General features: G+C 50.2%; 4 protein-coding genes across 5 annotated transcripts; 1 reads left to right on the top strand and 3 right to left on the bottom strand.

The window, feature by feature from the left end:
* The first annotated feature begins 1,723 nt into the window (after positions 1 to 1,723).
* On the top strand, positions 1,724 to 5,351 carry IL18 (interleukin 18). The gene is made up of 6 exons (XM_058041313.1): positions 1,724 to 1,796; positions 2,682 to 2,755; positions 3,378 to 3,386; positions 3,904 to 4,041; positions 4,783 to 4,928; positions 5,053 to 5,351. The coding sequence occupies exons 2-6, from the start codon at positions 2,689 to 2,691 to the stop codon at positions 5,296 to 5,298; spliced, it is 606 nt and encodes a 201-aa protein (XP_057897296.1). The 5' UTR covers positions 1,724 to 1,796; positions 2,682 to 2,688; the 3' UTR covers positions 5,299 to 5,351.
* Positions 5,352 to 6,490: 1,139 nt separating this feature from the next.
* SDHD (succinate dehydrogenase complex subunit D) lies at positions 6,491 to 9,895 on the bottom strand. The gene is made up of 4 exons (XM_058041139.1): positions 9,850 to 9,895; positions 9,504 to 9,608; positions 8,343 to 8,487; positions 6,491 to 7,136 (listed from the first exon to the last, which is right to left on the bottom strand). The coding sequence occupies exons 1-4, from the start codon at positions 9,893 to 9,895 to the stop codon at positions 6,971 to 6,973; spliced, it is 462 nt and encodes a 153-aa protein (XP_057897122.1). The 3' UTR covers positions 6,491 to 6,970.
* Positions 9,896 to 10,585: 690 nt separating this feature from the next.
* Positions 10,586 to 14,114, bottom strand: NKAPD1 (NKAP domain containing 1). Of its 2 annotated transcripts, none has more exons than XM_058041259.1 (5): positions 13,984 to 14,114; positions 13,084 to 13,184; positions 12,720 to 12,875; positions 12,192 to 12,245; positions 10,586 to 11,787 (listed from the first exon to the last, which is right to left on the bottom strand). In XM_058041259.1, the coding sequence occupies exons 1-5, from the start codon at positions 14,050 to 14,052 to the stop codon at positions 11,262 to 11,264; spliced, it is 906 nt and encodes a 301-aa protein (XP_057897242.1). In that variant the 5' UTR covers positions 14,053 to 14,114; the 3' UTR covers positions 10,586 to 11,261. The 2 variants fall into 2 exon arrangements, with proteins under 2 accessions (XP_057897242.1, XP_057897243.1); XM_058041260.1 differs by having other exon boundaries at positions 12,720 to 12,872.
* A 1,204-nt stretch (positions 14,115 to 15,318) lies between these two features.
* DLAT (dihydrolipoamide S-acetyltransferase) lies at positions 15,319 to 24,277 on the bottom strand. Its single transcript, XM_058041182.1, has 14 exons — positions 24,059 to 24,277; positions 23,107 to 23,208; positions 22,522 to 22,646; positions 22,251 to 22,407; positions 21,180 to 21,306; positions 20,710 to 20,903; positions 20,142 to 20,307; positions 19,859 to 19,929; positions 19,114 to 19,197; positions 18,923 to 19,030; positions 18,375 to 18,490; positions 17,955 to 18,117; positions 17,357 to 17,493; positions 15,319 to 16,898 (listed from the first exon to the last, which is right to left on the bottom strand). The coding sequence occupies exons 1-14, from the start codon at positions 24,275 to 24,277 to the stop codon at positions 16,769 to 16,771; spliced, it is 1,899 nt and encodes a 632-aa protein (XP_057897165.1). The 3' UTR covers positions 15,319 to 16,768.
* Positions 24,278 to 24,309: the final 32 nt, after the last annotated feature.

The raw sequence follows: 24,309 nt of genomic DNA, 5'->3' as shown, positions 1-24,309 counted from the left end.
TTCCATGGAATGTGGTTTTTCTTTTTCTTTAGAACTATTTAAACCTGCTCTGGACTGAACACCCAGAAGAGCACCTGTGGCCCACCAGTCTGGGCCTGGGTAGCAGCATTTCCAGCACTGGGGGGACTGATAAGAGACTGATAAGACACTGATAAGAGACTGATAAGACACTGATAAGACACTGATAAGAGACTGAGTGAGTCAAGCTACAGCCCACAGAGAGACTTCCTCAGTTTGTCATCTCTTTTGGAGCAGCAAGTTTTATTGTTTAGTATTGTTCATATTATGTCCTAGTGAATGCTTTGCCTGTTAAATAAGCAGGTTTTTTCCACTTTTCTCCAAATAAATATTTTTTTCCCAAACCAAAAAGAAGAAAGGCCAGTTAAATTTGCTTTCTAGAGAAAACCCCTTCAGAGGTTTTCTCCCAGATTTGCCCTGAACCAAGACATTGGGCAATAATTCGTTCCCCAGCTGGCTGCCCGGGTTTTTAGGGCAGTGGCAGCGTTCCTCCCGAAGGCGGCGGGATGCGGACGGGGCGTTCTCCCCGTCCACGAACTCCTCCCATGCAGCCGCTCCTGCACTCGGGGAGATTTCCCCGCCCCGGCCGGCATTCCTGGGCACTGCTGCCACCAGCAGTGAAGGACCAGCAGCGCGGGGATTCCATCCCAAAGCGGCTTTTCCGACAGACAGGGAGCCGGCCAGGCACACAGTGTGCTGGAGCCACAGGACGAGTCCGCTGACATCAGCGCGACACCGAGCGAGCGGCACAAAGCCACCCTCGGAAGCCCAGATTTGCATAAGGCGCTGGCTCCTGCAGCGAGGAGGGGAAATGTCGTGCGAGAAATGCGGACGTAGGCACAGACCTTGGGAAAACGTCCCGATTTCGGCCGCCCCGGCCGCTATAAAAGCCCTCCCGGCAGCGCTGCGGCAGCGCCGGCTTCCCTCCGGCTGGGGCAGCCCCGGGCACTGACCCGGGCCGGCCTTGGCACAGCCCCGATCCTCACCCGGCAGCTGCGCTCCTCCCGGCTCCCATCGCCCGGCTTCAGCTGCCCGGGAGACAGAAGGGGCCACCGAGAGCCAGGAAGAGAGCCAGAAAGGGCCACCGGGAGCCAGAAAGGGCCACCGGGAGCCAGAAAGGACCACCGAGAGCCAGAAAGGGCCACCGGGAGCCAGAAAGGGCCACCGAGAGCCAGAAAGCATCATCGGGAGCCAGAAAGGGCCACCGAGAGCCAGAAAGGACCATCGAGAGCCAGAAGGGGCCACCGAGAGCCAGAAAGGACCACTGACAGCCAGAAAGGACCACTGAGAGCCAGAAGGGGCCACCGAGAGCCAGAAAGGATAACTAAGAGTCAGAAAGGACCACTGACTGAGAGCTACATCTGCTCCCATCCTGCACCCTGTGCTTCTCCCTGCTCCCATCGCTCGGCTGCAGCTCCAGAGGAGACCGAAAGGACTCCCGAAGAGCCAGAAAGGGCCACCAAGAGCCACCGCCCTTGCACCCTGCGCTTCTCCTGGCTCTCACCGCTCTGCTGCGCTTCCCGAAGAGCCAGAAAGGATAACCGAGAGCCAGAAAGGACCACTGAGAGCCAGAAAGGATCACCGAGAGCCACATCTGCTCCCATCCTGCATCCTGTGCTTCTCCCGGCTCCCATCGCCCGGCTGCGACTCCCCGGGAGTCAGAAAGGGCCACTGAGAGCCAGAAAGGGCCACTGAGAGCCAGAAAGGACCACCGAGAGCCAGAAAGGACCACTGAGAGCCACCTCTGCTCCCGCCCCGCATCCCTGCAGCTTCCCGGGGTGAGTCAGTCCACGACCGAGTCAGGAACGCCTTTGAGCTCCTGCCGTTCCTTTCGAAGAAGGGTAATCTGAAAACGGTCCTCGGTAAAAGGTCTAAAGGACCATCTTTTATTACTCAGGGTTGGGTTTTATGATCCTGGCGTTGGTCTTTTCCAACGGTTTTGATTCTGTGATCAAGGGGAGAGGCACAGTCGTTTTGTTTGACCCATTAAACCAAGGGCCACTTTTTCCTCTAGTCCTCTGCCTCTGCTTGTCCCTGGGTTTTAGAAAAACAGATGATTTTGAGGTTAATGTGCTAAGAACGAGACGTGCGCGGTTGGGTGCTGTGGTGTCTCGTTTCCAAGGTGTGAATGTGCACGTTTGCAAACAAAGATGCTGCTGGGAGCCTGCTGTCTCTTCTGCACAGCTGCAGCTACATGAAAACCATATGAAATACAAAGAGAAAAAAAAAATCACTCTCAAATACATTAATTAAAGTGCTTTGCCACAGGAACAAGGGAAACCACAGTGATTTCCACCCTAATCCCTCTGGGTGTGCATGTTTACTTATGTTTATATTGCTCACTTTTTGTATAAAAGGTCATTTTCATGTAGTGAAAAAGCTTTGGAGTGAGCTGCGTGTTTTGATTGCACAATCAAACCCCCCGTGCAAGAGCCAGATCTCCTCATTGTTCTCCTGGTTTTAAGACATTTATTATCTTTAGTGCAAGGGATGACCTTCCTAGGGGCAGTCAGAAATGGGTTCTAACTTTGGGGTATTTTGGAAGCTGATGCTTTTCTAGGGGAAAACTGGTAAGATCAGTGTGTGCAGACCTAGCTTTCATCCCTTTGTGGGGTAAGAAGCATTGAGGCTAACTCTGATTCCTCTCCCTGTACTGTGGGCAGGGTGAAGATGAGTGATGAAGAGATTCTGGTGTATGCAGTAGAACTTGGAAAAAATTTCTGCCTCTATTTTGAAGGTAATTAGAGCATTTAATGACCTTTTCTGTTTGAATACTGATTTAACACAATTCCTTTGTCAGTCTGATTTCACCTAATTTCCCACATAAGCTTCAGTTTTATGTGTTGCTAGCCAAGTGGCTGAGTCAGGGCAATACTTGTTTACAAATAGCTCTAGGAAAGGACGCTCAGAAGCGTTGGAATACTGGGGTGTGGACCTGGAGTGAGTGAGTAATTCCCCATCTTGAGGAAAAAAGTCAGTTAGGAAACAGTTTATTCTTTAAAAGCAATTTGCAATGAGTTCTTCTTGTCCTTTCGCTCACTTGAAGGCACCGATAAAACCAAAAATTTGCATGCAGTTATTCCTCAGTTTTAGGCTCAGAGTGACCTCCTCACCTCTAAATAACCCTAAAAAAGCATTTTGCATACCTCTGGTTTGGTGGTGACTCAGTTCTCAAATGACTGGGCTGTCATTTGTTTTGCTGACAGATAAAACCTGTCTGTAATGAGCAGCTCAGCCTTGGTGGCACTGGGCTGTGGGAAGGTGTAGGTGGCTGTCTGGGCACAAAGTGACTTCTTGTGCGGGGGCAGAGCTTAATGTTGTTTTTCTTTCCTTTTTTTCACTGCTCACTTGGAACCAAGACGACGATGGTAAGCTAAGAACTCATCTTTTATGGCTTTGTTACTCATTTCATAGCTGCCAATCCAGAGAGGACAAGTTTCACACTGAGAGTGGCTGCAAAAAACACAGAGCTACAGCTCATTACTTGTGATGCTGATGTTGCTTTAATTCCTCTTAAGGTGGTGGCTTCCCTGACAGCACCTTTCAATGCACTTTAATTGCTGGGCAAAAGAGAATTGATGCTTCTGAATTCTCATTAACAAAGACAGCAGCTTTTCTTAGAAATAAAAGATCTACAAATAATTTTATATAAATAAATTTCTGTTGTAAATAAATTTCTGCTTATCTAACTAAATTTCAGATTCTGCTTATATAACTAAATTTCGGATTCTGGAAATCTGCTTCAAGCAGAGGTGTAAAAGATGATGAGTTTGGTGTCATTCTCAGAACTCCTTTCACGTGACATCCACAATGCCAGGATTAACTGTCAGGATGTGAGGAGACAACAGCTGAAATGTGCAGAATTTAGGTTGATTCTTCCTGCAGAGCTGGAGTGTGATGCCCTGTGCAAGGAAAAGACCCTGCACCGAGTGCTGAGGAACGTGAACAGCCAGCTGCTGGTGGTGCGCCCCGACCTGAACGTGGCAGCCTTTGAGGATGTGACAGACCAGGAGATGCAATCTGGTAATTTCCAAACAAGCACAAACCATCCCCACGGCTCTGCTGCTGTATCCTGGAGGTGGTTTTGTTCTTTGTGATCATCCACTCAGCGATGGGACTGAGTGTCACGACTTAAAGCTTCATTTGCAAGAAGAAAACTAAGCTGAGAGTGAAATTTTGTGTCTTGGGCATTGGTGATGGATAAGGTTTCTGGGTTAAACCAAAGCCTGCCGGATGTCACATGCAGAAAAAGGGCTGTTAAAATTTTTGCTTGGCTCTGATCACAAAATTCTTAATTTCCCCCTTTTTTATGCAGGATTACAAAAAATCACTTTAAAATTCAAACAATTTATTGGCACTAAAAGGTCTTACTTTCTTCTAATAATACTAGCTATAAAGTTACAGTTTTGGCTTTGACTTCTTGGGGTGCTTCAGCAATTTATTTACAACTCTATTTATCGCCCATATTTATTTCTGGATCACGTGTATCCAGCCATGCTCTGATTTACAGCCAGCCAGTTCCACATGCCAGTCTCAGTTCCTGCGTGCACATAGAAGGGTCTGACCCTGCCTGGTGACCTTGGTGCACCCTGGTTATTGCCTGATTGCATAAAGCACAACCAGAAGCCATAAAAATTCAGGTCCTGGCTCTTCTGTCAGGAAGAACACCCTGGTGAGCCAGCTGGGGAATGGCAAAGCATCCCTGGCTGCAGCTGTTGCAGCTCCCTTGGAGCAGGTTATCAGCAATAACCCATCTCTTTCCAGGCAAGGGGATGCTTTTCAGCATCCACTGCTACAAAACCACCACACCCTTAGCTGGGCTGCCCGTGGCCTTCACTGTCCAAGTGGAAAACAAGAGTTACTACATGTGCTGTGAGAGGGAATGTGGGAAAATGATCGTCAGGTTCAAGGTAAGGATCTGCTCCCCTCTCCTCATCTGTACAAACCCAACAGGCAGAATTAACAACTCGGAGCTGCAATAAAACTGCTCAGGGCTCCTGCTGGGATTAACCTGCTCCATTTTTCCTTCCTCAGGAAGGAGAAGTTCCCAAAGAAATTTCTGGTGAAAGCAACTTCATCTTTTTCAAAAAGACATTTACACCTTGCTGCTCCCAAGCATTTAAGTTTGAATACTCCATGGAGCAGGGAATGTTCTTGGCCTTTGAGGAAGAAGGTTACTTGAGAAAATTAATCCTTAAGAAACTGTCAGAAGATGAAGTAGATGAAACCATGAAGATAAGTTTATGTAAGTTCAGTCAAAATGAAAATCACAACCTATGATGGAACACTTCAACAGTTTTAAAATAGTTTCTTTTTTATATAAAATAAACTTTTGTCTTTCTTTATCCTAAACAAGTCAGTTTTATGTTTTAACTACTGTCAGTTCTCATTAAAAAAATAAATGCAAGTTTTTGGCAAAAGGCCAAGCATGTTTTCCAGTCAGACAGAAGAGAAATACACACTGAAGAAACAAGAATATCCATAATGTCAATATAGTCCTGTAGAATTTGATCCCTAAAATCTTTAATGCCTAAATCCTTAAAATCTTTAACATCAACCCAACAGCTTTTGCATTAGGTTTGGACTTCTACATTGCCAAACCTCTCAGATAAAGAATTTCTCACCCAAGCAGCCTAAACACCACATCCAGCTGCATCCTGTGTGAGGAAATCTCAGACACTTTCCACGAGAGACCCTCAGCTTGCCCAGAGGGACTTCCCCATGACTCACCATCTGCCTGCTCCTCCTCCTGGCACTGAAGTAACACACGCTGGCATTTAAACCAGCCCTCAGCTCCATCCTGGCCACAACACCATCAAAAAATTGGCCAGCTACCTGCTTTTGCTAATAAATAAAATTTCCACTCCACGTTAAAAAGAAAAAAACCCTCAAAGTCTTGTAGAATCCGAACAGTGACTTGGTTGTTCTATTCATTGCAGAGTCACTGATGGTAACACAAATTCTCTTCCTCTCACTATTAATAGTGCCATAAAAGTACCACGAGAGTGTGGAAAGAGTTCTCCACTCCTTGGCAATGTGAAAGTCAGACAGCATGAAGCAAAAGTTAAAAACCACAATCTCAGTTCCCCCCTAAAAAGAACAAAACATTCTTAAAGAAAACATCCCTTAAACAGAACATTCCCTCAGCCTCCTCTTCATTGTCTTTTCTGTCACACAGGACAACACAGACCAGAGCATTTAGAAAATAAACCTCAAAGAAGTGTTGTAGATGAACATAAAAAACTTGCAAGTCAAATGTTCCTAAAGTCAATCTGCAGAAGTATTTTTATTCTTGCTATGTTTTCTAAGGGACATTAATTATCCTTGTGTTAAGTCAAGTCTAAGTCACCTCTAAGTATTAATTCATACAAATATTCTTCATTTTATGAAGTAAGGCAGAGCAGACCTATCAGCAGAGAAAATATTTTAGGCAACCCAAAGCAGTAAAAATGGTTCAGAAGCACACACAAAATTTCTGTAAATTCTTTATTGCATGGAATCTGAAAAAAAGAATTCCCTTTTCTACATCAGCTCCCAGGGTCCAAAGAGTTACAGGGTCTGCCTTACACACTGATGTCAGAAGAAACAGTTCAGTTTTCCACAAGGCAAGGTTGTTTTACAGAACAGGAAACCAACCAACAGTTAGAAAAACACTCATTAAAACTGCAATTACAAGGAGAGCCCCCTTTAGCTATGCAAACCTGCCACTGATGTAATTCACTCATCCATCCTAATTTACAGTGCAGCTTGAATCCACTCATCTCACTGGACATCTTCCAGTTAAATCTGAATTTAAACCTGTTTTTTTTCTCTATATATCCTAAACTAGCTGTGAGCCCCCTGCAGGCTCACTGGGGACCCTTGGCTGCTCCTGTGTGGTGCAGGATGGTGCTCACAAGCTGATGAAGCAGAGGCAGCAGAGGACAATCGTGTGTGTCGGGGCTGGGGCTCCTCAGAGGCTCCAGAGCATGGCCACAGCCTTGCAGATGCCCACGTCGTGGTAGTTGAAGTGGCAGAGGCCAGCGAAGGTCAGGGCAGACAGGACGTACAGCCCTGTGTTGGCCACTTTAATGGGGACATCTCCGTGCACATAATCAGTAATTACCTGGCCCAGACCCCTAAACGAGAGAGAAAAGCTCAAATCAGCAAAGGTCACTCACTGAAATCCATCCTCTTGGTGTCCCCCATTCTGCCAACTGGGCTTTTTTCCGCCCTGCTGCCATCAGCCTTTCCTGCAGTTCCCACACAGAAAGAGGAAAAATCTATTTCAAAAACAAACCAAAACATTCCAGATTCTTTGAAAATACACAGATTGGCTCAGAGTTTTCCTGAGGAAAACAAGTGCTGACCACAGCTCTCCAAACAGAATCCTTGGATCTGCCTTCTTATCTGACTTCCAAGGACTGGAAAAGAGGAAAAGCAAGGAAATATCTGGGACCAGCCATTGTCACAAAGACACAGAACACTCCTGGGTACTCATTTAGATTAGAAGAGTGGCAACCAAAGAAATTCGTATATTTTTAGTTTTTTCTACATCTGGAAGTGAACTGCTGCCCAGATTTGAACTATCCAGCAACATGAGACACGAGATGCTTCTTTTGGGAAAAAGCTCCCAGTCAGAGCAAGGACAGTGCAAGAATCCCTGGCACAAATTCCTCAGGACAAAACTGAGCTTTAAGAAAACCTGGCACCCCCAAAGTACCACAAAAATCTGCTTTGTCCTTGTGGCAAGGAACTCCCAAAGCAGGATCACCTCAGGAAGGTGGGTGCTGCCAGCGTGGCCAGCCATGCAGCTGGATCCACTCCTAACCAGCCCTGTCCCTGCTCTCATCAAGGATCACAGCAGAACTACACTGAGCAAACACCCATCCAGGAATAAAGGAATCATCCAGGTCTCCTTAGTGGAATATTTGCTGCGAGCTCTTTATTATGCAGAACCACTGAGATGGATGAGATGACCATCTCACCACCACTGAGACGTACAAAGCCACTGCACGGAGTTTCAGAGGCAGAATATTTTTGTATTATTTTTATACAGATCTGTCCTCTTTCTGTTCCCTCTGTTCACACAACACTGGTTCTTGCACGGGCTAAAAACATCCAGGATTCTGCACCTCCAGGGGCAAGGAAATGCTCTTAAGGTTAAGATTTTATGGATTCTTTTTCTGACTGAGAGGACAGTGAGAGAAAGGAAGACCAAAGTACAACCACTCCTGCCACCGAAGGCGGAAACCAAGGACCTTTTCCTTGTTTTACACTAGCCCAGGATGAGGTTTGGAGGCATCAAAGCTCCTTGGCTGTGAGCTGAGCCCTGCTGTGCTTACCAGTGGCCGTGCAGGGTGAGGGCAGCAGCCAGGGAATAGTCCACAGCCGGTCCAGGGCACAGGTAGGCTGCGGGGAGCAGCCCCAGCAGCAGCACACTGACAGCTCGCTCCCCTGTCCAGTGCAGAGATGCAGCCTTGGAACCGCCTGCAGGGAGAGACATCCTCAGGGAAAAGCCCCTCTGCCAAGGGCTCTGCAGCCCTTGCATGGCTGGCTTGGATGGCTGTCACATCTGGGGAGTTTGCAAACCAAAACTCTGCTTGAGCAATGCTTGGCAACACAACGGGAGCATCAGCCCAGGCTGAGACCATCAAGAACTGACTCTGTGAAATTATCAATGCAACCAAAGTGCTCAACTAACACACTGATATCATCACCTAAACCAAAATGCAAATGGTTTCCTTCGTTTTGGCACGGAGAAAAGAAATTTAGAAAGCGACAACATAAGGAAAGCAAAGGATCTGAAGTTTGGACTTGGGCAAAGTGCACACTGAAGTGCTATTAACTGGTAACAGAGCTGCTGAAGGGGAGGGTACACACACTCCTCACAGCCTGAGGCACCACAACTGCACCATTATTTATCACAAATAACATCTCTGCGCGGTTACTGCCCTACCTAACAACACTCAGCCTTTCACAGCTTTTCCCTTAAACCAACGGGCATTTAGGATTATTTTTTCCTTTGCTGGTAACACCTACAACTGTACATCACCCAACAGGACACCAACAAAACCACTGCACCATATGTAAATATCTTTTGTTCTTTGTTACAGCTGCCACTTAAAATCTCCTAGAGTGGCCCAAATAAATTATAGACTCAGCCTGGTTAGGGATGGGAGGGACCTTAAAGCTCGTCTTGTTTTTAAGTCTCTGTATGGCCATCAGGTACTACCTCCGTCTCCTCTGTTCCTGCACCACTGTTGGTGCCTTGAAGGACCCAAAGGAGCCAAAATCTGGTCCTTTACAGCCCATTCTTGACAGAATCACAGAATACTGAGAAGCTGGAATAGACCTGAAGGATCACCTAACCCCAAGTCTGCCATTGGCAGGATGCCTTGAGCTAGACCCGGGTGCTCGGGTTCAGCAGGGGTCCCGATCCCGGGAAAACGAGACCCCCGCACACCAGCACGGACGGACGGACAGACAGACAGACAGGCCCGTACCGTGTCCCTGGCGGGGCGGGCCGTGGCTCTCGCGGGCCGGAGCGCAGCGGGCGGCGGCGGCACCGAGCGCGGCGGGGCGGCGGAGCAGGGCCGAGCCCAGCAGAGCTGCGGGGACAACGGGGGCGCGGCGTGAGAACCCCGCACCCTCCGGGGACCCGGAGCCGCCAGGAACCCGCACCCTCCGGAGCCCCGCTCCCTCAGGGATCCCGCACCCTCCGGAGCCCCGCACCCTCCAGGATCCCGCTCCCTCCGGGTCCCGCACCCCGCCCCGCTCCCTCCGGGTCCCGCTCCCCGCCCCGCTCCCTCCGGGTCCCGCTCCCCGCCCCGCTCCCTCGGCCTCACTGACCCAGGGCGGCCCCGCGGGGCCGCGGCCGCAGCAGCGCCAGCGCCATGTCCGCTCCAAGGGCACTGCGCCCGGACCCGGAACCGCGCCCGAGCTTCCGCCGCCGCTTCCGCCTCCGGGGCAGCGGCACGGCCGGCAGCGATCGCGGAGCTCCGCGGGGAGGGTGCGAACGGCAGAGGCAGCCGTGTGGGATCTGGGCAGGAGCCTCCGCTGTGAGGGCGGGCAGGCCCTGCAGAGCTGCCCAGAGGAGCTGTGGCTGCCCCATCCCTGGAAGCGCCCAAGGACAGGCTGGAGCATCCTGGTGGAAGGTGTGATGTTCAGGGAACTGGAATATCCCTAAATTCCCTTCCAGCCCGAACCAATCTGTAATTCTGTAATTCTGTCTTAAACCCCGCAACAGACCCAGGTGCTCCTCATCTGTGTGTTCACTAGTGCAACACCTTGGTACACACCATAAACACCTCCATGAATATCCTGTTTTTCTTTCCACTGGAAGGGAAAAAAGGAACAGCAGTCAGGGCTTGGAGTGAGGATTTAGGGCCGCTGGCACTGTTTTGTGGTTGTCCAGGAGACAACAATCACCCCACACATTCCCCATTGCCCTGATTTCACCTCCTGCAAGTGTGGTCAAGCAGCAACAAACAGCACAGAGAGAACATAGGCACCACCCAGACTCGCAGGCCTGTGCTCTGTCCCCGGGCTTTGCTCCAGAACAATGACTAAAGCATCAAACACATCTGTATTCATTTGTTTTATTAAAAGGCTTGGCTGTTCGCTGCAGGGAGAACGGCCTGGTACCAGTTTCTCCAGTAACACACTGGGCACAGCAGAGACAGGACACAACACCCACCACGGCCCCTCTGTCAGCACAAATGCTTCCAGCATCCCCACAGAGGAGGAAGGAAGGTGGACACGGTGGCCAGCCCACAGCAGGCTCTGGACAGGAGTCTAAACCAAGCAAACTGCTGCCTTTTTTCACCATTAGAGAAGTCACTGCCCTTCAGCTGGAATGGGAATATTCCCTCAGCTCCCCTCCGTGTCCAGCTGACCCTGTGCACGCCCCCACGTGCTTTTGGTGGAGGATGGGAAGACAAAACTGATGTGGGGGTTACAGTGACATTTCCTCTGCTACCAGCTTGATTTACCAGCCTGTCCTCTCTCCTACTGGCCATTGTTTTGGTGAGCCAAAGAGCAATCTGTTCAAACATAATTTCAGAAACAAAACAACCTGATCACAGCCAAGCTGGCGGGATGAGCCCACCTGTGGGGCAGGTAGGTGCTGTCCTGCAGTGCTGCCCGGCGAGCCCTGCTCCCTGCGGGCTGGCAGCGTGTGTGTAAACCAGTGTTGGAGCAGTGCCGAGTGACACAGAGCTGCCTCTGCCCTCCCCTCCTGCTCTGAGCTGCCCCCAGACCCCTCAGTCCTCATCAGAGCTGTCCTCAGATTTCTCATCCCCCGCCACCTTCCAGTTCTTCCTCTTGCTCCTCTTCTCGAGCACCTCGCTCGGCCTCTCGGGCACGGAGCTGTGCCGCTTCTTCCTCTTCCTTGGGGGCCGCTTCTCCTTTCTCCCCTCGGACTCAGTGTCCTCAGAGCTGCTGGTGCTGGAGCTGCTTGCATGGCAAAAGTCACTCTCCTGCCCAGAAGAAGAGGTAGGTTCCTTGGCAGGCACTTTCCTGGGCTTTTTCTTGCGCTTGTGTTTTCCTCTGCGGGTGCTCGGAGTCTGCTCTCCTGAGCCCTCGCTCTCCCCCTGGGAGGAATCTGTGGAACTTCTCTCCTGCTCCTTTTTCTTTTTCTTCCTCTTTTTGTGTGAGCGCTTTTTTTGTTTCTTCTTGTGGGATTTCTTGGTTTTTTTCCTTTTGTGGGACTCACGGGCTGTTTGTTTCCCCAGGTGGGATCTCTTCTTCCCATTGACAGCATTTTGCTCCTCTCCTTCCTGCTGATCACTGGAAAAAGAACAGGAGGAGGTGAACTGGAAGCCACTGAGTGATGAAACTCATTTACATCCAATCTGTAAGCCTGAAAAGTATTGATGATTCTGCTGGGTGTAGGTTAAAAATAATTAATTCTCTCTTAAAATCTTGGTTTTCCACTGTCCAGGATACTGCAAGAATTTATTTACCTCCCAGACTCAGCGATTTTGGTAACTCCAGCTAAACATGAATATCTTAATTAATACAAAAGATTCTCTGAAGACTCACACCACGTTAATGGATTTGAGTTTTTTAACGGTAAGGCTTTGCAGTCAAGGTTGATCTGTATTAAAAATTCAAAACTCAGTTTGTAAAATTCCCAGCAGAACTTGTCAGAAGGCAGATTCTGGACCCATCAGTAAGGGTGTCTGCCTTACCTGTCTGTGTCAAATTCTTCAGGGTACAACTCTTTGTATCCACTGTGCCCCCACCTGTAAGAAAGCAGAACCATCCATTAAAAACAGACAATGTGTTTGATGATAAAAATGCAATTCTGAAAAGGCAGAGCTACAGAATGAATCTGAGTTTAGACAGGAAGGAAATAGGACTGATTTGCTTGGTGCTATTTAAATACACCTTATATTCTCAAAGCACAACTCCGATTTCCTTAAATCCAACCCTAGAATGGTGTTTCTTGAGATTTTCTAAGCTTTCTGGGCAGAGTTATAAATATTAAGTTTAGGGCTGGGCTTTTGCTGCTTAATGTGTCTTAGAAACTCCACTGATGAACTCAAATTGGTTATTCTGTGACATGGCAGAAGTTTGTACATGTTATTCATTCTCAAAATGAGCTGAAGCTCTATTTCATCACAGCACACACCAAACAGAAACGTGTCATTTTTTGGTACAGGGCTCCAAAAAGATGTTTTAATCACAACCCCAGAACACAGAACCCCCCCACAGACCTGTCTGGCATGTTGGCTTCACATTCATACAGCTTTTTATTCCAGGATCTGGCCCTGAGGAGATCATCTTCCACCAGGTCAAGGAGCTGTGGGTTCCTGGGTTTCCAGTCTGCCCTGTGCCCCTCCTCGTCGAAGCCATCGCTGCGCATGCGGCTGCTGGAGAGGGAACGGCTCCTTCAGGTGGGGAAAACCTCCCAGAGCCCCCAGAAATCCTCATTCACCTCCTCATTCATCCCCTCATTCACCCAGCACCTCCAGCATGTCACATCTCCATCAACACACTGACATCAGGCTCAAGCTGAGGCCTGAGCTCTTTGCAGGGAGTCGTTAAGGAGAAAATCAATATTTCAGTGGTGCATCTCACCTGGAGGTGTCTGACAGCATTCTGCTCTGCCTTTTCCAGTAAGTCTCTTCTGTCTGCTTCTCCCACTCCCTTATCTTCCACATTTCTGTCTCTTCCTGAAGCTGAAAGTCACAGGAAGGGAAATGAGTTGAACATCATGAGAAATTCACAGTTATGCAGCACCCTCAACACTCCTGGTGAGGAAACTCACAGCCACCCTTCCTACCATCCCCAAACAAAGGATTATTTACACATATCTGTATCCCAAACAGAACTTCCTGGTGCTGGTTAGACCTGCTGAATTATGATTCATGAAACAGTTTGCTAAACTTAATGGAGTTGCTTAACCTTGCACTAAAATCCTGCCTGTGCAAACAAAGTGCAAACTGTTTCATGCAATAAAAAGCACATACAAACCGCAACAAATAAAATACAACAAAGCCTATTCGAGATTTGCTATTTTTTAAGTAAACACACACATATCGGGGTGAAACCGAAACTCGGGGAAAACCGGAACGGCGTTAAACCAAAAGTGACCCTGAGGATGTGGCGGATTTACCAAACTCCTTTGGTTTCTGCCCAACGCTGCCGCTCTGCGCGGCACGAAGGCTGCCCCGCACTCCGGGGTGTTCGAACCCGCATCGCCGGCTGGCACCGCCGGGATGTCCCCGCAGCCCGGGATGTGCCCGCATCCTCACGGTGTCCCCGCAGCCCGGGGCTGTCCCCCACACCGGGATGTCCCTCCCGGTGTCCCCCCTGCAGCCCGGGGCTGTCCCCCACACCGGGATGTCCCTCACAGTGACCCCTCACACCGAGATGTCCCTCCCGGTGTCCCCGCACCCTCACGCTGTCCCGCCCGCAGCCCGGGCCGCCCCGCTCGGCCCCGCAGGCCCCGCCGGGCGCGGGCGGCCCGGGCCTCACCTTGTTGTGCGCTCCGGTGTGGCGGATGACGTTGCGCAGCAGCACCTTCCCCACGGGCACGCGGGACATGCTGCGGGCGCTGCCGCGGGCCGGCCCGGGCTCGGTGCCGGGGCTGGCGCTGCTTGTGGCGGCGGGGCCGGGCCGGGCCGGGCCGGGCGGGGGACGCGGAAACGCGCGGGGCCGCGCGCGCGCCGCTTCCGGCGCCGTCTCCGGGGCAACGGCGCCGCCATGGCCGTGAGGGCCGTGAGGGCTCCGGGCGGCCCGAACGGAGCCGAACCGCCCCGGACGGAGCCGGTACCGCCCCGGTACCGCCCGGCCCGGCACCGGATCCAGCCCCGCGCTGCCCGCCCTGGCTCCGACCGCCTGGGCCCCGGAGAGCAGGTGACTGCTCGAAAGAAATTCTTTTTTTGGGGAAAAAATACCCCAAACTAACGCAGAAATTGCCAGAAACACTGTGGCTGGGTAATGCTGCAAACGATAGAACTCGTTAGTACTTTGAATCAATTACTTAACTAATAAAATTTAAGTAATGGCTTGAATTCTTTTTTAAGTAATGGTTTAAATTCAATTTTAAGGAATAGCTTAAATTCAATTTTAAGTAATGGCTTAAATTTAATTAATATTTTTTATAAAATATTTTAAAATAGTTTTAATCAATTTTGAGTCTTATTTATAATTTATTTTTTAAATTGCCTTTTAATTAATTGTTTTCCGTAATTGTGGTTATTCTTAGCCAGCATTTAGCAAAGCTGTTGTAAGATACTTCTGCACAAACAGAGCTTGGGAACACGACTGAAACTTCTTGAAGTTTTGGCAGATTACACAACAAAAGCCCAGAGTGAAAATCTTTTGTAGGAGTGTGGTTAAGGGCATTTTTAATTCCTTTTTTACTCATGAGGGGTGAATATCTCAAATGCCTTTAGAGATACAAGCAGGAAAGGAAGGTTGGAGGAATAGCAGTAAAAATGAGTAAAGACTGTAAATATTCAAAGAATAGTTGAATATTTAGTCACAGAATTTGTTATGTGCTGTAGTAAAGAACCACCAATGCCCACAAGCTTTACTGAAGGGACAGCAGGAACAGTGGTGATGGTTTTTTGTTAAATAAATAAATGGACAGGATGCCGTGGTTAGAGCAGCTCTCTTCAAGTATTTAATGCTGGAACAACCTGTCACACATGGCCCCACGCGTGAGCAGAGCCGAGAGGAAGCTGCAGACAGCAAAAAGGAAAAGATCTGTGATTAAATCTCAGGTTAACAGGGTGAGAGGCTGCAGAGCACTGAGCCACAGCAGGAAAGCCACACACAACTGATGAGAAAAGCACTGGGACATGGTTTAGTAGTTGTCAATTCCCAACATTTAATGGAACATGGGTTCACTAGAGCCAGTCTGGAATCAGGGTATTTCAGGTCATTCAAGAAAATCCAAAATCTTAATGCACTTTTTTTTTTGCGCTTAAGCAAGGCATCACAGCAACCAGACACTAAACAGTTCCCACAAAAATATTTAATTTCCACAGTATTTTCTTTCAGTATTTTTAGTGAATTATGTAGAATTTTACAGGAGACAGTACTTAATGCAATATACAGAATAACAGGATCAGCCTGAACAACTTCTTCCTTTTTTTTCCAACTCTGCCCCCCTATTTAATTCTCCTGGTCACTCTGTCATTACTGCACGTTTGTCCTTTTTTTTACACGAACATTTCCATGTGGAAAGTGGAATTTCAGAATGTTCAGCACTGCAGCCCTCGCAGGGTACAATGCCTGGGGTAACTGGACACGAGTCCAACAGACTAGAGAAGCACCTTACATACAATATGTACATGGAGAGCACATTCTGCAGCTTCACTGGGGCTGGACAACAGGAACAATCCAGGGAAGGTCTGCAATTCCAGTGGCTAAAGTCAGAGCTTCCTGTGTTAGAATGCCTGAAATGAAAAATCCCAAACACCCCAGTCCTCACATGATTCCCTTCCCCTGCTGGGGTTATCAGCATGTGTGATTTGCCTACACTGCCTTCCAACACACACTGAACATTCTGCAAAACAGTGACTTCCATGGCACCAGAGCCCAGGGTTAGCTCAGCCACAGGAACAGCAGCTGCAGGGGTTCCACAGCAGAAGCAGATGGCAGTGAGAGTCCATGAGAGATGCACAGCATGTTGTTTGGTGCCCCAGAGCTGGGACCCACAGCCAGCAGAGCTCCTTCACCTCAAAGTGCTCAGGGAGCTCAGAAGGTCCCGGCCAGAGCCAAATTCCAAACAGGAATTTTGGAACAGCAGTGCTGGCCTCTGAGACTGTCCCCAGCCCTGCTGTGCCACCTCCCAGCCCAGAATGGGGCAGTTCCCCTCCTCTTGTCCCTTCTGTGGCCATCTCACCTGCGCTCCTGGCCAGAGATGTTTGAAACTCCAGGCTCTGACAACACCGAGGTCATGAAAGAAAATGTTGGTGTGCAGCCCCTGGGCACCCGAGTTCAGAAGCAGCTGGCACAATGCCAGGATAATTTTGTTTTATTTAAAATCTGGGATGCTTAACTCTGTTTTGGAAGAGTTTGCAAGTTAACTAACTGTATAAAAATACAGTGTAGCTGTAATATTGCTCTGAAAAGCACTTTTGCAAACTTTTTTTTTTCTGTACAGACTGGTAAATAACATTACCAGATAATATAATACATTTTTTTAAATAAAAAAAGGAACTCTCTCAAAGTCTGAACACTAAAGTCTAAATAGCTTGTTTAAAACACAACAGTGTGACCCATGAAAATTCGGCTTTGCATGGTTAAATTATAGCAGCATGGTTACTGGCTTTTCAAGGAAGTTCTTGAACTCAGCAAGCCACTGTGCTCCAACTGCTCCATCCACAACACGGTGATCACAGCTCAGGGTGACAGACATCACGCTGGCCACGTCAAAGCTGGGAGAAAAACAACAAAAAAAGGGTTAACACACCCCTCTGCAAGGCAGTGCCACTTACAGAGTGGAGAAGCTGCTCGGAGAGCCAGGAATAGCAGCTGGTGCCTGGTGACAGATGTTTCCCCCAGCTGCACTGGGGAGATCATGTTCATTCCTTCTCTGAGGAAAACCAAGGAAGGAACTTCCCAGAGGCACTAAAAACACCTCTGTGTGCTCCCCTGAGGGCAGGGAACTCACAGACAGCCCCACACACAAAGGAAAAAAACATTTTAGCTCTAAGCAAGGGGATATTAATACAGGATCCATCCTTGAGGATTTCCTTAAGTGCAAATTGGAGCAAGTACTGAAAGCACTGTGTCAACAATACATTTTAACGTTTTTAAAATTATTATCTAATGTAGGTGTTAGGAAACTAGGCATGACTTCAGAGTTTGAGTTCAGGATCAGATGGAAACTCACCCTTTCTCATTATCAGCTGGCACTAGTATTTCTTTTGAGGAACCCACTGCCAGGATGCAGGCTTGAGGTGGATTGATTATAGCAGAGAAATTCTTAATCCCATACATTCCTAAATTGGAAATTGTGAAAGTACCACCCTAAAAGAAAACAAACACATTCAGGGGCAAACTCACAAAAACTGGGAACATGAGGAGAGGGGGAACATCATTCCAGTCTGCAGCTTCCTGAGGAGGGGAGGCTCTTTGGTGAGCAGGGACAGGATCCAGGGAGAGCTGGAGCTGTGCCAGGGGAATTTGGGATGGATCTCAGGGAAAGGTTCTTCTCCAGAGGGTGCTGGCACTGCCCAGGCTCCCCAGGGAATGGGCACAGCCCCAAGGCTGCCAGAGCTCCAGGAGGGTTGGACAGCACTCCAGGGATGCCCAGGGTGGGATTTGGGGTGTCAGTGCAGGGCCAGGGGCTGCATTCCATGACCCCTGTGGGTCCTTCCCACTCAGGACATTCTGTGACTACTGAACAAGGCTCAAACATCACAAACCAGCCTTTGCTCCTTTCAGACAAGTCAAGAGCAGCAGAGTTTACACCACCTGGGGTGTCTGACCTGGAACTCGTGAGGCTGCAGCTTGCCCTCGCGGGCCCTGGCTGCCAGGGAAGCCACGTCCTTGCTGATGGCAGCCAGGCCCTTGATGTGGGCGTTGAACACGATGGGGGTGATGAGCCCTGCAGGGGTGCTGACAGCCACACTCACGTCCACCACATGATTCCTGCAACACACACAGCAGCTGAAACACCTCCAGCAAGGGAGCAAACAGGAAAAATAAAAACAGGCCAGACAACCCAAAATTAACATTAATTTGTGACAATGATTTCACCTTTCCCACCAGCCTTAGACTCGAAGATTTTATCACTTTAACAAAACCTCTCACCTTCAGATCGTATTTTTCCCCTCCCTCAAATCCCAGCAGTTCTTTTTTGCCATGAACAAAGGAAGTTTCTGGCTCTGACCATGCCATAAACTTACTGCCTAATAACTGTGTCCATCCATGAAGAATTTGCCTCAGGCACTTTCAAGCATGCCAACGCAGAAGCTTTAATGATGAAGTCATTGACAGAAAGCTTAATGTTCTCCGAGACCTCCTGCAAATGAAGAGATCCCACGTGTCAGTTTGTCCCCTACACATCCCCCCAGTTAACAAGGGCGGTCACTGCAGTTCACAGGAACATTAGAAAGCAATCACACCACTTGCAAGCATTGAAATTCAAGGATAATTTAGAAGGTGAAAGTATTTCCTTTGTAATTTAGGAACGTAGGTTTTGTTAATGTTTAGTTTTTCTCAAACTTGGCTTGGAATTATTTTACCTTTCTTCTTATTAAAAATCTTTCTATCCTTTTATTTTCCACCTGAAATAATGAATCACCACCAAGCAGAGCTCAGAACAGCCCCTTAGGGAAGTCATGAAGGAGCAGACATGAGGAAAACCTGCTTCTGTCACAGACAGTCCAGAACTCACCCACAAAAAGCACTCAAAAGAATGTTTTTTTTCCCAAGGCAAGATGCCAGAACTCACCTGATTGAGCTCCTTCCTTAGCACCAGGACTTTCCCCATGTTGACATCGATGGACAGGTAGTAGTGAGGTATTGTTTGTTTGGACTGCATCAGCCTCTGAGCAATGACCTGGGGTGTGCAGAGCAAGAACACAGATCAGCCTGGAGCCCTCCCGGCCAGAAGAGCAGCCCTGGCACACACTGAGCCCTTACCCTGCGGATGTTGCTGATGGGGATGTCTGTGAAGGTCCCCTCGGGTGCTGCTGCCACCACAGGAACTGCCTCCGGAGCTGCAGCCTGCAGGGAACACCAGTGTCACCCCAGAAACACACAAAGGGAGCTCAGTGCTGAGGCCAAGCTGCCCCTTGGGAAGAGCTGCAGCCATTTCCACCTCTCCAGTGCCCACCAAGCTCCTTCTAACCCCTCTGTTAGGTTACTAAATGCAGCATGGAGTGTTTAGCAGCTCAGCACTGAGATGTGCTGCTGTGGAGCTCCAGCCCAGCCAGTCCTGCTCTGGTTGTTGTACAGACAGCAGAGCTGTGCTGGGGGCTCTCCCAAACTGCAGCACACAGAAAACACCTCCATCAGCCCAGGGACAGCACAAACCACAGCATCAGAGCACTTCTGGGGCAGCACTGACAGGCTGGGCTTGGCTAGGTCTGCCTTTCCTTCTGACCCCTGTCCCCAGCAATCTGGCCCAGCTGGGACTGGGTGCCCTCACCCATGAGGATTCAGCAGCCAGAGGAAGGGTTGGGAGCACACTATTTTTGTTCTCAGTGGAATTTCAAAGGGACAAACAAAGGGAGAAGGCTTCACCAGTGCTTCTGGCAGGTTAAATTTCCCAACCTTACAGTCACCACCACCCACAGAATCCAGCAATGCCAGTTCCATGCAGGAACTGCCCTTCCACAGAGCTTTCCATGCCTGTAAAATCCCTTCCCACAGATTTCCAGCCTACCACTGGAGCAGCCTTTGATGGCACAAATGACTCCACATCTTTTTTGGTGATTCTGCCATCTGGTCCAGTGCCTGAAAGGGACAAAGGAAAACAGGAGAGGATTTTGATTATTTCCAGCATGGCTTTGCTTCTAAAGCAAAGTTTTATTCAGTTTTATTCAGCAGAGAGAATCACTGAACACAACTCCTGGTTCACAGCTGCACAGTCAGGAAGAACAGGAGGACATGGCTCTGCAGGGACAGAAAGCTGACAGTGAGAGCAAAGAAGTGGAAAGGAAAGGTACCTTTCACTTGGGTAAGGTCGATTCCTTTCTCTGCTGCCAACTTCTTTGCCAGGGGACTGACCACGACCCTTCCTCCTTTGCGGGGTGGCCCTGCTGAGGGGGCTGCAGCAGCAGGAGCAGCAGCAGGCTGGGCAGGAGGAGGAGCAGCTGCAGGAGTTGCCATCACCTTAACAGAGAATCAAAGCCATCAGTGGAACCCACAGTAAGAGAAACGGCCCACCTAATTATCAATCAAGAGATAATGACTTGTGTGCACAAAGGCTCCCAGAAATTAAATCAGAAACTCGCTGGGAAGGAGGTCAGCTGAATAAAAAACCAAATAAAATACAGAACTTGAGCTCCCCATTTTCAACGATGAGGAATCAGGACCGGCACAAGCAACAAGCTGGGAAAAATTCAGAATGAATGAAACCTGCTGTAGGTCTTGGAGGGCAAATCATCAATCATTTCTCAGCACATGGATCAGCCTTGCACTCACAAATCAGAACACTCCTGCTGAAGCCTGGGCTTCACGCTGTCAACAACAGCTCAGTCAGGCTTCTCAGTGGTGCCCATGAGTTCTCCTTACCTGGGGAGGAGGAGGAGGGGGAGGAGGAGCTGGTGCCTTCATGTCAGTGACTGCAGCAGCCTGGTAGTCAGCAAAGGCTGGGATATCAGCCTCCTTCTCCACAATGATGCACAGAGGAGTTCCTAAGGGCACATCTCTTGTTCCTTCAGGCACCAAGATCTTTGCCAGGTAGCCTTCCTCCTGCACTTCAAAGCCTGCAGGGGAGAGAAACAAACAACACTGAGGAGCTGAAGGGCTGCTCCAAGTGCTGCTGCTGCTGGAGACTGAGAACCCTCTCCAGCAGGGAACCTCTCCAGGCACTTGCTAAGAAGGACTGATGAAATAATAGAAGTGTTTTTAGGAGCTCTGCAGTGGGATGGGATGTTAACAAAACCTGTCCCACAGCACCACCCCCTGAGCAGCCAGAGGAGCTAGCAGAGGCTGCTCAGGACCCTCCCAGGGCACCTCACCCACCCTGGCTGGGCACTCACCGATTGTGGCTTTATCTGTCTCAATCTCAGCCAGCAAATCTCCCTCACTCAGCTTCTCCCCAACCTTCTTCTCCCACCTCTGCACGGTGCCCATTGTCATGGTGGGTGACAGAGCAGGGAGGGTGATCTGGGAAGGCACAGAGCACAGCACAGTCAGACCCTGCTCACCACAGGGCTCAGCAGCACAGCCTGGACTCCTGAGAATGATGCCACCCTAAAGAAGCAGCTTTAATGCACTCCCAGTCTGGCTCCATGGCAGCCAAGCAGAGCTGTCCCTCTGTGCTGCTTTGCCTTCTGTTAGCAAGGCCTGAGCAGGAGAGCCAGCAAGAGCAGAGGGCAAGGAATGGATCAATCACAATAATCATCACTGCAAGGCCAAGGAAGGCTGCAGCAAGTCCCTTTGTCACTGTGACACACAGCTGGGCACAGGGGGCAAGCAGAGGGAAGAAAGCAACTTCAGTAGCCAAAATGCACATTTAGAAGCCATTCATTAATTATTTTATGCCTGACTTTGAGTAACATCTCACACAAATCAGTTCCCCCATGCTTTGGCTGTGGGATGCGGTTCAATATTCCAGATTTTCCTTTTCAAAGCAACCCCCTGTACAAAATGCTCAAATCCATCAGTGGATACACTCAGAATCCAAGCAAAGCAAAAAGGTTACACCCACAAACACAATTCATTATTGGTCACCCACAGACACATCTGGAGTGGCCACCAGAGCACCACAGGCTGGAGTTCTGCTCTGAGATATGAGCAGAGCCTATTCACACTAAGCACAAGGTCTTTTTACACCACAACCGTCCAAAAATGCAGATTTAGCACATTTTTCAAAGCAACAACCCTGGAGGCATAGGTCTCTCCTCCACCAGCAGCTGGGATGCTGAAATGAATTTATTAAAAAAGCTTTCTGGGGTGTCCCCCAACACCTGCTCTAAGCACACCACAACTGAAGCGGCACAGTCAATAAATTCTCCAGACAGTTTCTATGACAAAATGCCCCACAGGCAGCAATGCTGGGGCAGAAAAAGAGTGCAAGAAGCCTTAAAGCAGGAGCAGTGCTCTCTTACCTGCATGTGAGGAGGGTAAGAGCTGCCAGGGGCCTGAGGAGAAGGCTGAGGTGGTGGGGAGGGGGCTGCAGCTGGAGGGGGAGGCACTGAGGCTGCAGGGGCAGCAGCTGCTGCAGAATCCAGGGTGTAGTTTTTGAAGGCATCAATGTATTCAGGCCTAGAAGAACACACAGAGCCCCAAAGCCCGTCAGGTGATGATCTGTCCTTCACTCAAGGCATCCCAGAAGCCCCAAGAGGGGGAATTCACATCAAGGGTTAGGAAAATACATACTTTTCTACTGTGATACATATTACAGCCCCAATGGGAACATCCCTTGTTCCTTCAGGCACCAGGATCTTGGCCAGGTAACATTCCTCCAGGCTCTCAAAGCCAACTGTGGCTTTGTCTGTCTCCACCTTTGAGAGAGAACAGCAAATGGTGAGCCCAGAGCCTCCCAGGGTCACAGTTCTGGAAAAATCACCCTAAGGCAGCAGCTCTAGGGAAGTCTGCCCTCAAACTAGCTCTGAGAGGCTGACAGCCACTCCTTCCCACCAGCATCCCCTGGGATATGGGATCCAAAATCTGCATTCAGCCAGGGACAGCCTCCAGGCCAGACATGCAGCTCAAGAGAGAGAGCTCAGCCTTAACCCCAGGATATTTCTGCTATAGATCCCCTTCAGCCCAGCCTGGTCCCCAGGATATTTCTGCTATAGATCCCCTTCAGCTCAGCTTTGCCCCCAGGATAGCCCTGCTATAGATCCCCTTCATTGATCTTGTCCCCATGATATTTCTGCTATAGATCCCCTTCAGCCCAGCCTCATCCCCAGGATATTTCTGCTATAGATCCCCTTCAGCCCAGCCTCGTGCCCAGGATACCTCTGCTATGAGATCCCCTTCGTTGATCTTGTCCCCCTCCTTCTTCTCCCAGCGTGCGATGGTGCCCATCTGCATCGTGGGGGACAGCGCTGGCAGTGCCACCTGTGAGGGACAGGGCAGTGTCACAGCCAGGCAGCACACATGGGACAGACACAAATCCTCAGCTCAGCGTGGATGTGGGGCACAGATCTGCTGCAAATCCCCAGCACTGCCCCAAGCTGCTGGTGAAGGACCCTGGCAAAGCCACAGTGGGTGCTGAGGGCAGAGGCTGTGCTTGCCCCATCCCTGGAAGTGTTCAAGGTCAGCCTGGGTGGGGCTTGGAGCAACCTGGCACAGTGGAAGGTGTCCCTGCACATGGCTTTAAGGTCCATTCCAACCCCTTGGCACTCTATGATTCCCTCAAGAAAGGGTTACAGAGAGCCAGGGCTCGGCCCGGGTCTGCCAAGGGCCAGCAGGGAGCTGGGATAAAGGACAGAGGTGATGGAGGGAGCACCCAACAGCCACGCAGAGACTTGAGGCTAAGTGGTGCCAAAGACACAAAAACCACCGATTTTCTCCCAGTTTGGGCGGCCGGGCGGTGGAACAGGATTACCCACAGAGGCGGCAGAGTTCCCATCCCCGGGGGCATCCAAGAGCCGTGCGGGTGGGAGGCTCCAGCGCAGTGCTGGCTCGCTGATCCTAAAGGACTTTATCAACCTCGATGATCCCATAACTCAATCCCTGGGGAAAAGTGAGCCTCACGGGGAGGGGACGGAAAACGGAGAGGGGAAAGGGAAGGAGGAGGGACGGGGAAAGCGAGGGGGAAAGGGAAGGGGAAAGCCAAGGAGGAGGGAGGGGGAGAGCGAAGGGGCAGGGACGGGGGAGAGCGATAGGGGAAAGCGAGGGGAAAGCGAGGGGGGAAGCGAGGGGGACACGGGGGACAGGCGGGGCAGGTTCCGGGGGAGACTCTCACCTTCTGGTGCGCCGGGAGGCTGCAGCAGCGGCGCGGGACGAGCCGGGGCCAGGCCGGTGGCGGCAGCAGCGGGCGAGGCGCGGGGCCGCCCCAGACCGGGCCGCGCCGGGCCGGGCCAGCCCCGGCCCCGACCCCGGCCCCGAGCGCTCGGCGGGGCCGCACCAGGCCGGGCGGCCCGGCCGCGCCCCGGGACACGCGTCGCGCCAACACCCGCCACATGCTGGGGCTGGGGCTGGGCTGCAGCCGGGCTG

This window comes from Melospiza georgiana, chromosome 27 (assembly GCF_028018845.1).
Source record: "Melospiza georgiana isolate bMelGeo1 chromosome 27, bMelGeo1.pri, whole genome shotgun sequence".
Taxonomy (NCBI): domain Eukaryota; kingdom Metazoa; phylum Chordata; class Aves; order Passeriformes; family Passerellidae; genus Melospiza; species Melospiza georgiana.
This window is presented reverse-complemented; position numbering and strand designations above follow the sequence as displayed.

Bases quoted from the DNA above. Each gene is read 5' to 3' on its own strand.
- IL18 (XM_058041313.1), top strand. From the start codon at position 2,689: ATGAGTGATGAAGAGATTCTGGTGTATGCAGTAGAACTTGGAAAAAAT. The intron at 4,042-4,782 runs GTAATTTCCAAA...ATCTCTTTCCAG, and splicing joins AGACCAGGAGATGCAATCTG to GCAAGGGGATGCTTTTCAGC. The intron at 4,929-5,052 runs GTAAGGATCTGC...TTCCTTCCTCAG, and splicing joins AAATGATCGTCAGGTTCAAG to GAAGGAGAAGTTCCCAAAGA.
- DLAT (XM_058041182.1), bottom strand. From the start codon at position 24,277: ATGTGGCGGGTGTTGGCGCGACGCGTGTCCCGGGGCGCGGCCGGGCCG. The intron at 19,930-20,141 runs GTACCTTTCCTT...TGTCCCTTTCAG, and splicing joins CGACCTTACCCAAGTGAAAG to GCACTGGACCAGATGGCAGA. The intron at 19,031-19,113 runs GTAAGGGCTCAG...TGCACACCCCAG, and splicing joins CCATCAGCAACATCCGCAGG to GTCATTGCTCAGAGGCTGAT.
- SDHD (XM_058041139.1), bottom strand. From the start codon at position 9,895: ATGGCGCTGGCGCTGCTGCGGCCGCGGCCCCGCGGGGCCGCCCTGG. The intron at 9,609-9,849 runs GTCAGTGAGGCC...TTGTCCCCGCAG, and splicing joins GCCCCGCGGGGCCGCCCTGG to CTCTGCTGGGCTCGGCCCTG. The intron at 8,488-9,503 runs GTACGGGCCTGT...CTCTCCCTGCAG, and splicing joins CCCGCCCCGCCAGGGACACG to GCGGTTCCAAGGCTGCATCT.
- NKAPD1 (XM_058041259.1), bottom strand. From the start codon at position 14,052: ATGTCCCGCGTGCCCGTGGGGAAGGTGCTGCTGCGCAACGTCATCCGC. The intron at 12,876-13,083 runs GTGAGATGCACC...TTCCCTCTCCAG, and splicing joins ATGCTGTCAGACACCTCCAG to CAGCCGCATGCGCAGCGATG. The intron at 11,788-12,191 runs GTAAGGCAGACA...TTCTTTTTCCAG, and splicing joins GAAGAATTTGACACAGACAG to TGATCAGCAGGAAGGAGAGG.